At 30.1% G+C, this 11,855-nt stretch overlaps 1 protein-coding gene across 1 annotated transcript; it reads left to right on the top strand.

The window, feature by feature from the left end:
* The first annotated feature begins 3,737 nt into the window (after positions 1-3,737).
* Positions 3,738-8,447, top strand: LOC125856700 (protochlorophyllide-dependent translocon component 52, chloroplastic-like). Its single transcript, XM_049536320.1, has 7 exons — positions 3,738-4,292; positions 5,515-5,705; positions 6,032-6,127; positions 6,230-6,398; positions 7,097-7,294; positions 7,842-8,029; positions 8,104-8,447. Exons 1-7 carry the CDS (start codon positions 3,759-3,761, stop codon positions 8,357-8,359), a joined length of 1,632 nt encoding a protein of 543 aa, XP_049392277.1. The 5' UTR covers positions 3,738-3,758; the 3' UTR covers positions 8,360-8,447.
* The last annotated feature ends 3,408 nt before the right edge of the window (positions 8,448-11,855 follow it).

Here is an 11,855-nt window from a genome sequence, read left to right as displayed (position 1 = left end):
CAAAAGTTGAGGGAATTTACCGCAATTATAGCTCAATGGGTCCCACCACATTCAATGATATTTGTGTGAATGACATCATCTGTAATTTAACAGAAAGGGGTCTTTAATGGAGCTGTTGATGTGATATAAAGAATAAAGCGTAAAGAATAAAGCCGAAAACACACCAACAAAGGTTATTGTAGAATAGTAAGTATTATTTCATTTTTGATCAAGAGCTTTCAGATTCAATTTTTCTTGAATACAGAATCATCTTTGTTAAGAAGCGTTTTACTCTCAGTGTGAAACTTTTCGGCGTGACTCCGAATTTAATCATCTTTCAAAATACCATTATATCCTTAAACTTTCATTTAATGTCACTAAGGTGACATGTTGAAACCCTCTCTTCTAATATATAGAAGATATACATATATATACACACTTACATATTATAAATTATTTTACCCTTTACATTAATTATTTATTCTTTAAATTATTTCTTAAATCCATTGAAATTATTACTAATTAATATAAATTATCATAATAAATAAAATTTTCATTCATGATTTTTTTTTAAAAAAGACAAAATTCATTTAAAAATGAACGGAGAGAATACTTTGGAATATAATTTAAATAATTGACACAAGGAAAAGAAATATGGAAGCTCTCAAAGATTTTACTTGTTAAAACATCTAGATTTTCTAAATGGTTGTTGTCATGTAGACATGATTATAGTATAATCTTTTGAATAAAAAAATATATAATAAATTTATCATCACATCAATAATTAAGAAGTAAAATTAAAAATAGTGAATAAAATTTCGTTATTAATATAAATTATATATATATATACTAAAATTGATACACAAAAACACTCCGCAAAACTATACAAAAATATTGAATTTGGTTTGTGATAAAGCTCTCGTAAACCTCCAATCATAGTTTAACAGAAAAAAATAACGTAGTATAATATTCTTACTAATTATTACAACATTATTCCTCCAATTCACACCGATTCATCGACATTTATAAGTTGCATGGTGTATGTGTTTTGCATGTGATTGAAGCGCATATATACCTCATTTGATAACAAATATCATATGAAAAAAAATGAATTTAGATATGGATTTTAATTTATTGTTAATCCATTGCTAAACTGTTTGTATGAAAAAAAAATGAATTTAGATATGTATCTTCAAATTAATCTATCGGTGTCACATAAAATGAGACAAAAGAAGTAACATGTATTCAATTTTGGAAATTAGGTAAAAATTATTGTAAATCTCAATAATTAACAACATTTGATTGACTCTTGAAATTCTATATGTGCTACATACATTGAGACAAATTGAGTAATATATATTATTTGAAAATTACGTAAGAAATATTATAAATCACAATGATTAGCAACTTAAAATATTTAAAAGACGTATAAAAAGTTTGATTGACCCTCGAAGCAGTGTCACATAAATATGGATAGATGAGTAACATATATTGTTTAAAAATGACGTAAAAGTAATATAGATCACAATTAAAAAAATAAAAGACATAAAAAAATTTAAATTGATTCTAAAAGATATAGCAGTATCACATAAATTGAAACAAGGAGAGTAACTAACATATATTATTTAAAAATTATGGTACTATAAATCACATTAATTAATAATTTAAAATAACTAAAAATCATATTAAAATTTAATTGACTTACTTAATTCTATCTATATCACATAAATTGAGATTAAAAAAATAACAAATATTAGATTCATGCTAGCACAGACACATATGTCGAGTATAATGAATAAGAATAACTTATATTCTTCTAGAATTGAAGATTGGATAAGTATCTATCTATATTTATTTAATATATAAATAAAATGTCTACATCAAATTTGTAGCTAGTGCATTATGTATTAATTCTTTTTATGGGTAAAAGATTGAAAATAAAAATTTGCTACAGAAACCCTAAAAATCTCTTACCCAAATAAAATTCAATCAAAGTGTAGGCTCCATTTTTATGGGTAAAGGAATTTGATACTTTGGGACAGAAACCGAGAAGATATTGGAGAGCATAACATTATGGTGCCCTTATTTTAAATTGAGAAAAGACATCAAATAAAATCCCCTCAATTTGTCCGTACAACTTATTTTAGCACTTTAATTATACAAGTGTTTAAATACTCCCTTAACATCTTTTTAAGTGTTTTTTTTCAACCCTTCCGTCACCAGCCCAGTTGAAGATTAGGTGATGTTGAGTCACATGTATTTTCATTCGTCCATGTACATTAACTAAATTCCTAATTAATTACTTAAATCTCAATAAGAATTGTTTCTTTTTCATCATTAATTGTCTTCCCCCAATGTTTGTTACCTTCTCAACAACAACTCTTCCTTTTACAGTAAAAAAAAAAATTTCAAACTTTTCTTCTTCCATTATATAATGATTTTCTCTTTATGTTAAAAATAAAAAAAAACTTCTTCAATTTTCTATTTTTCGTAAGAAAATAGATTTCTATATTTTATTTGTAGACGTCAATTTCCACATTAAACCAACAACTCCTATACCCACCATGATTATATCTAAAACTGAGCCAAAAATTAAACCTATCAATGAATTTACCCCTCAATCTATAAATTATAATTCAAATTTCCATTGCAATTTCAGTTCAGTTTTAGTTACATCATATCACCTTCCTCAAAAATTAAAAAAATTATTTGCATAAAAATGTTAATTTATCAATGAATTGGGCGAAATCTCCACAATCTATTTTTTGCCAACAGTATCTTTGAATTTTTTTTGGTGGAATCGACTTTTTTTTTTAATCTCTTTAAATTGATAGATCTAATAATTTTTTTGATATAAAAAATATTGTCAGTGAATCAAGCACCAAAAATTTTGTCAAAGAAAAACAGAAAAACAAGAAATGATTAGAAGCAAAATAGGAAAGAAGAAGAAAAAATGTGGAAAAAATTACATTTGAGAGTAAATGTTTACCTTGAACTAAATAAAAAAAATAAGAAAGAGAAAGAGTTTTGAGAAAAGAAAAAGAAAGGAGGAAGAAGATGCAGAGAAAGAGAAGTTAATTGAAATTTAAAAATTAATAAAATAAATTATTAAGTATGTCATTCAATAAAAAGATGACATGCATCAGTTTTTTGATGTTTTTTTGTCTCACACGCTTATAGAAAATTGGTGATACAAATTTTGTCACATCATCCTTTAAGGGGTAATTAAATTCACTTCAGATTAAATTAGGGGGATAAAAAAACACCCGTATAATTAAAGTGCTAAAGTAAATTACGCGGACAAGTTCAGAGGGGATTTTATCTCTTTCTCTTTTAAATTCTTAGTTGGCATTTATGCACTCGTTGATTTCTAGAAAATTGAATAATTAATTTAAAGTTTTAAAATTTTAATATAATTCAAATAAGAAAGTATTAAAATTATAAATTACTACATATTAGAAGCCTTTATTTTAAAAATGAGTAAAGATTTAATAGTTTAACTTTAATTTTTTTTTTAAAAAAATATTTAGATAATAATTAAATAACGATTATTTTAGGAAAATATTTTATGCCAATTTTTTTAAATTATAAAGAGTCCTTTAATGAAGAAAAAAAAATTAATCAATATTTGTAAGTAATCAATACTTTTAATATAATTAATTTAGCGTACGTGATTTGCACACTATGTATCACGTTAAAAAAGAACAAAGGAATAGTTAGAGTTATATAAATGATTGACACAAGAAAAAGAAGCATACACTTGAAGACTAGCTAGCTATATGGAAGCTCTTAAAATTTCTACTTGTTTTCCACCATTTCACTTCAACTTGAAAACACCTAGATTTTCAAGAATTATATGTGAGAAGAAACCAAACTTTTCTTTTTCGCTAAATCATCAACAACCCCACAAGTCAAGATTCAATCTTTTCACTACCAATATTTTTAATTCAACTAATGAACCACAACAACTACTTCCAAATTATGAACAAGAAATTAGTACTAAAAATGAAAAAAATCAAGAAAAAGAGAAATTTGATTGGTATGCACAATGGTATCCAATAATGCCACTAAGTGAACTTGATAAGAGAAGGCCACATGGGAAAAAAGTGATGGGAATTGATTTGGTAGTGTGGTGGGATAAAAATTTGGAGGAATGGAGAGTGATGGATGATGCTTGTTCTCATAGATTGGCTCCACTTTCTCAAGGGAGAATTGATCAATGGGGAAGATTGCAATGTGTATATCATGGTTGGTGTTTTAGTGGTTCTGGTGATTGCAAGTTCATTCCTCAAGCTCCTAGAGACAAGCCTCATGTAATTACTACTCTCTTTTTATCTGTCATTTAACGTTTTGACACACCTATTAAGAAAATTATTTGATAATATAAATAACATTTTTTTTTCTGTTTTACGTTATTTAGTTCATTCCAACCTCAAGACTAAAACACAAAATTTCTGATTAGGGCTGAAAGCATTTTATCCATCCCATCATAAACATTTTCCTTTTTTGATGTATTTCAAAATGAATCACACTTTTAACTTTTTTTAACTTCTCATTTTACATTTAGGCTAATGACATACATTATTTTATGTTTAAAACCATAAGTTGTTTTTTAAAAAAAGAGCCTATCTTTTTCTTTCTTTCTTGAACTCCTACCTTTCACATATAAAATATATGAAAGGGAGGGAGTATAAGAGATATTTGATTAAATTACATTTATTTGTTCCTTATATGAGTACTTAATTACTTTATGTCCTTTTGGAGTGATAAGGGTGAAATTGGAAAACAAAAATGTATGCTTTCTTGATTAATTATTAAGTGATAAATATATTGGACGACCAAATATTTGTTGATTTGTTAAATTAGATTTTAAACTTAATTCGCACCCTCAAAAGGTGGCTTAAAAAAGGAGGGTTGCCCAAATCTTATAAGGAACTCAAGACTTTCGTCCGTCATCGTTGTGGTATTATATTCCATTGACATTATAAATAAACATGTCTTTTAACTTGGTCTCAGCTAGACACACACATTCCATGTGACGTCCTACATGACATTTCACAACCTATGTAATGTCCTACTTGTATTATGCCAAGTAGGACATGTGTGTATATTTGTTCATCTTTATGCAAGTTTAAGTATCTACTTGTGCACACTCAAATTAGTTGAAGAGCATAGATGACAACTGAGGCCAATAAAAGACTCATTTATGCATTTACGCTCAGATCCGGAATTCCACTGTCCGGTATGGAGTGTGCATAATAATTGACCCGGGGTATTTCCACCCCCCTTCAATCAGTCCCGGGGAGTTTCCACACACACATATCCGGGAGCCCGCATTGAATCGGATCTGACTCTACTATCATATCAAATTAAGATTTATTCCTAACTCATTATTGCATATATTCAAGGTCAATGGGTTTTTACAAATAAGGTTGTGGTGAAATGATCATTAATTAAATGTTTCGACTTCATGATTTTGTACAGTTTTTTTTATTTACTTATGATAAGGAGTGACTATATATTGATTTTTTGTAGGTTCACACATCCAAAAGAGCATGTGTAGCAGTGTATCCAAGTTTTGTGCAAAATGACATTCTTTGGTTTTGGCCCAACACTGATACTTTATACAAGGACATACACTTGAGAAAAACCCCACCTTATATTCCACTTTTAGATGATTTAACTTCATATGCAGAAACAACACTTGTTAGAGACATCCCATATGGGTAAGTACCCTTGTAAATATATTTGGTGTTTTATTTTGGCATGACAAAAAATAATTTTTGGAAAAATATTTTTAAGAAAATAAGTCATTTTTTTGAAAAAATAAAAAGTTAATAAGTCATTTTCTGAAGTTTGATTAAAATTATCATAAAGTACTTTCAAGGAAAAACATTTTAAAATGACTTCTCTCACTTTAGGCAAAAGTCATTTTCCTACACAATTATTTCAACTCTAGAAAAGTTTGCATTAGCTTATTTATTATTACTTGGTAGAATTAATATTTAATCAGAGTTTGAAAAATTTAATTGAGAAATAATTATTTTTTCAGGTATGAGTTTTTGATTGAAAACCTCATGGACCCATCTCATGTCAATTATGCACATCATGGCATAATGAAAATTGGGAAAATAGAAGTTCCAAACAGATAAGAAAATTAAACCTTAACATATATACACATACTTGTTTTGAATTTTTATTGTATTTGGATATTTTTACCAAACTAATAATATATAATTAATATGTGCACTGTGAAGGGTGATAGAGAAGGAGGAAAACCACTTGATATAAGCCTTGAAAAATTAGACATAAATGGATTTATTGCAAAGCAAGGACATGATGAACACAAATTTATTGCCCCTTGTGTGTACTATGGTCCATTTGGTGTTCAAAGCTATTTGGATAATTATGAATCAAAGGTAATTATCTTTTTCGAATTTTCTCTATAATATCATCGTTTAACCAAATACCTTTTGATTGTTATAACATGTTATTTTGTTATAGAGAACATATAATATAACATAAAAATTGATCTAAATAAATTGGCTGCTATTTTAAATGTCCTACCTACCCAATGTATTCGAGGGAAGAATCGAAAAAGATCAGGTTCCACACATATGAAATAGGCAAAAGGTATGGGACGAATAGTATGATGTACGGAGAACCAAGACCAGTTTTATATTAATTAATTGAGGGATCAAAACAAAAATTAACCCCCCCCCNTAAACTGCATTGATTATATGAAGGGATAAGACACTAGTACCCCTAGACTATGACCGAATCCTAGAGACACACCTTAACTAAACTAAAGTCCTATTACCTTTTCAAACTCATTTTTTTAAAAAAAAATTGTACACCTTTTGGCTTACGCGGCACACTCTGTGACTCCACGTAGTTGAGGCGCGTAGGATATGTTTGGATGCCACGTAAGCCAAAAAGGTGTACAAAATTACAAAAAAATAAATAAATTTAGGATAATAGAACCTTAGTTTAATTAAGGTGTGTCTCTAGGTTTCGATCATAATCTAGAGGGATACCTGTACCTTATCGCTAATATAAAAGATCTTTACTATGAAAGTGTACTTCTAAGATTTATTTTATTTGTGATGTGATGCAGGAAGAATCATCATCAAATGATACAAATAGAATATTTCTAGTATTTCTATGTGTTCCAGTAAGTCCAGGTAATTGCAGATTGATGCTGACATCCTTCAGAAACTTTGCTGGTTGGGAGTATAAACTATTTCCACCATGGAAATTTCACCTTGACAATAACCTAATCATTGATTCTGATTTATATTTACTTCATCTTCAGGTAATTAATTATCCTCTTACAATTTTTTGATTTTACTAGTAGTCGTAACATTATTCTTGAAATTTCTTGTTCTTTGATTTTTATTATAAATAAAATATTATATTTTCAAAATGATTTATCATGCAATCTTTAGTATTTTGTCGTGACCTTTTCACTTCTGTTATGTTAGTTTGACATTTTAATATTAATAAAAATGTATCATATGTCACGTTATGTATCATCACAACCTAAATGATTGTTTATTTATTTTTGTCAATTTGTTTTCAACTGTAATCTATTATAATTTATTATTTTTTTGGTATGTTACACCAACACTTTATTATGCTTTTCGTTGAGTTGAGGGCCTAGTGGGAACAATCGTTCCACCTTCAAGGTAGGGGTAAGATCTGTGTATACACTACCTTCCTCAATCTCCACTTGTGGATTATACTGGTATATATATGTTGTATTTCTTAAAAAAGTTGATTAGTAGAAATTAATTATGTTATTCATCAGACTCTTCAAAAATATTATCGCTACAATGTGTAATATTTAGTTCCTTTTGAAGGAGCACAAGCTAAGGGAAAAAGGTCCACAGAATTGGCAAAAAGTTTGTTATGTACCAACAAAGGCAGATGCACTTGTGGTTGGTTTTAGAAGATGGTTGACCAAATATGGAGGTGCCCAAGTTGATTGGGGCACAAAATTTACTGGTGACTTGCAACCAACTCCTGCTAGGGAACAACTTTTGGACAGGTGCGTATATAGCTTGATATTAAATTGTGTGAATCGTCTTTACTAATTATTATACTTGTTATATGAATGCATAGGTACTGGACACATACAATAAATTGTAGCAGTTGTAGCAGAGCATATAAAAGTCTAAATGTCCTTGAAATCATTATGCAAATTATCTCTGTTGCTTCAATTGGATTTGCTGCTGCAGCAAAGGAGAGTGTCATGTCAATTGCTGCAAGATATTCATTGGTCTTCTTGGCATTACTATGCTTCATGGCTTCAAGATGGTTATCCAAATTTATATACAAAAGTTTCCATTTCCATGATTATGATCATGCCTTTTGTTAAATGGTGTACTATGTAATAGTATTGGAGATCCTAAACATTATGTATTATTGAGGATATTGTGTTATGAATAAGATTTGTCCATCAGTAATTTACTGAGTTATAATGAAAATGGAGAAATTTCTGGTAGGAAGAACTTCTCCTTTAATGGACCTACGCGATGAATTTAGAATAGTCGAGTCAGTGAATACGAAATGCCAGATAGTTAAATTAAGAGAAAATACATAAAAAAAAAACCTTGATAACATCTTTGAAGTGGTTTTTTTCCAACCCTAATACTACAATACTAGTCTCACAGTGGCAAGTGTATTACACACACGCCATTTCATTGCCACATTAGCGTCACGACATTGCCACCTCAGTGCCACATTGAAAATTATTTAAATTTTGAGTATTTTTAATTCTTTTTTGTTTCTTTTTATTTATACAATTTTAGAAAGGTAAAAATAGAAAAAAATTGAGAATTAATCCAAGATTATAAAAATAAAATCAAACTCTAACAAATTCAAGACTAAAAAATACATTCAATTTTTAAAACACATTATCAAAATAAATAAATAATAGAAATTAAATAACTAATTTAAGATGAAGAAATTATAATTTTTTTAATTAAAAAAAACTTCAAGTTCATCATAATCAACAAACCCTTCCATTAGTAAGATCTTGAAGCAACAATAAGTTGTTTGTTTTTTCATTTTTTCTTATTCACCACTTCTAAGAATAAGCAAGAATAATTTGAAATGAAGGAATAGGTGGGGGTGTTTTGAAGAAGAAGAAAGAAGGTGGCAGGGAGAAAGCTCGAAGAAGAACAAGAAGAAGAAAGGGGTGAGGCAAGTATGGGTGACGGCGGGGTTCGAAATAGGAGAAAGATGGGTGCGGGTGGGGGGTTCGAAGAACGAAAGGGTGGGGTTGTTGGTGGATAAAGGTGGTGGGGTGTGAGGAAGATGAAACCTTATTGGTTGGAAAGAAAAAAAGGGACCTATTTATTTTTATTTTTTTTATTTTTTACATTTCCACTCGTTTTTTGTTTTTTTATTTGCCACATCAGCTTTTTGGGTGGATTTTAATTCACTTGAAATGAGATTAAGGGGGTAAATAATAATTTGTAAAGATAAAGGACTAAAGTAAGTTTAGAGGACAAGTTCAGAGTTTTTTTTGATGTATTTTCTCTTAAATTAATAAATACTATACTAATAGTATGTTGTATTCTGATGTTCCAATGATTTAACAAACTCTAAGGAATAGTTGGATCTGGTAGAGGGACATGATCCTTCGAGATGTGATCGTTCAGGTAAAGTTAGTGGAATGCAGCTGCAAAAGCTGTTGTGGTAGGTGGGCACGATAACAGAGGTGCAGAGTTCTAGAGCAATGACATGCTACTAGGTTGTTTTGTCTATCTTATATATTAGACACTTTGACAAGAAACAACATAGTTTTTGCAAGCAAATTCATTCACAAAGCAAAATCCATTTTAGCAAACAACATTGCTCAAATTCAACAAGGCACCTGATCAAGTGTTGCAGAGTCTTTTATTGTATTTTGTGTCTTGTGTTCTGAGTTAGTAAATTGTACGATATATTCCTATTTTATAAAGGAATATAAATCATTTCCGTTGTAATCTTGGAGGAGTTGAGTTCATGGCCAGAACTAGCCAAAGTTGTTTTTGAAGTCTATGTTAACTAGATGTAGTTGATATAGTGGGCAATAAGGTTATTGCTTTGAGTCTTGTAAAAGAGGTATTACAAGAGGTGTAGGATTAAGAGTTTTAATTCTTTGTAATTATTGGAGTCTGTACTCACAAGTTGCTTGAAGTTAGTGAAGTTGTTGAGAAATTCTGTAGAACAGGTCATGATTTTTCCCTCCTTGAGCAAAGAAGTTTCCACGTAAATATTTGTGTTTCTTAATTACGTTAAGCATTTACTATTCTTCTTATTATTAATATAGTCAAAGAACTAGGTATCTTGACTCATGGTGGACTCATATAAATTAACATAATATACCTTTTTTTTGTCATTTTCAATCCCGGCGTATTTCGGATGCTTGAAGGCCTCGCCGACACGAAGTGATTTAGAAAGATTTTTCTTTATCGATGGTGATCGGTCATGGTATCCATAGCCTTGCTTCTTTTTCGGCCAAATCCTGATTTCGTTTTTCTTCTCCCGATCGTCGATCCTGATCGACTCGACTCTTTTCCCTGCCCCCCAGCCTCTCACTTCGTTTCGTTCTTCTTTTGTACCGTCGCTTGANACTCAAATAAGTTAACATAATATACCTTTTTTTTGTCATTTTCAATCCCGGCGTATTTCGGATGCTTGAAGGCCCCGCTGACAAGTGATTTAGAAAGATTCTTCTTTATCGATGGTGATCGGTCATGGTATCCATAGCCTTGCTTCTTTTTCGGCCAAATCCTGATTTCATTTTGCTTCTCCCGATCGTCGAGCCTGATCGACTCGACTCTTTTCCCTGCCCCTCGGCCTCTCACTTCGTTTCATTTTTCTTCTGTACCTTCGCTTGAATGAAGACACCCGATCGGCCCGACTTTCCCAAATGTGCCCCATCGGCCCTTCTCCTTTACGGGTCTGAGTGTCTGACTCAAGACAACTTATTAAAAGCTGATTTATGCAAATATGCCTTTTAGGTCATCATTTAGAATTTGTCCCATTGTTTAGAAGTTACGCAAAAATATAGTTCTTAAGACTGATAATGTAACAACTCCTTAGGTCGTTTTGAGAACTAGGATTATTTTGACTCTTTCTGTAAAAAAAAATTATGGAAATTTTAAACTATTCGGTAGCTATGAGTATCTAGTTGATGATTTTTTATTAAATAATTAATATAGTTGAATAGTAAATGGGTCAAATTCACAATTTAATTAATACCCTTTACCACTTGACCCATATAATTAAAATAGATTAGTGGGGGATTGTGATATTAATTTTACCTTTATTAATTAAGAGTAAAGTAAAGGATACAAAATATTACGTTACAAAAGAGATGAATAACATATATGTTCCAAATTAAAAAAAAATTTAAGTGTGATATAATGACCTTTAATGTCATTAACATTCTCATACGTTTCTAAGAAATTACTTCTTCTCTTTGAAACTCCTCTTTTCCAAATCCTTACATAAAGAAATATCTTGGGTGAACATAAGACCACACTACCAACAAAAAGATTAGAAAACAATGTTTGTAAACTTTCAGCCACAAGTACACTTGTTTGAGAGTAACTGTGGAACCTTGGGGAGCAACCGGCCACAATGATTGCACCAAAGTTGGGTCGAAATCATTTTCAAGGCAATAGCTTGCCACAACACAATGTTTGTAATATGTTATTTACAACTTTGTAATTTCAGTCCAATATCAATATTGTTCCCAATAAAGATGGATCTTAGCCTTAACTCAACCCCTAAAGTTAGCATTGTCCAAGTATACATAAGCAGATCATCAGTCCATTCTCCAACCAATACAAGGCTTTTACTCGCTCTAACACTTGTAA

This window comes from Solanum stenotomum, chromosome 2 (genome assembly GCF_019186545.1).
Source record: "Solanum stenotomum isolate F172 chromosome 2, ASM1918654v1, whole genome shotgun sequence".
NCBI lineage: Eukaryota > Viridiplantae > Streptophyta > Magnoliopsida > Solanales > Solanaceae > Solanum > Solanum stenotomum.
Note: the sequence above shows the minus strand (reverse complement) of the source record. Positions and strands in the feature narration are given on the sequence as shown.

What these genes read in the sequence shown, in the direction of transcription:
- LOC125856700 (XM_049536320.1), top strand. Translation starts at nt 3,759, where the DNA reads ATGGAAGCTCTTAAAATTTCTACTTGTTTTCCACCATTTCACTTCAAC. An exon ending in TATATTTACTTCATCTTCAG is followed by an intron (nt 7,295 to 7,841) that starts GTAATTAATTAT and finishes TTCCTTTTGAAG; the next exon opens with GAGCACAAGCTAAGGGAAAA. An exon ending in AGGGAACAACTTTTGGACAG is followed by an intron (nt 8,030 to 8,103) that starts GTGCGTATATAG and finishes ATGAATGCATAG; the next exon opens with GTACTGGACACATACAATAA.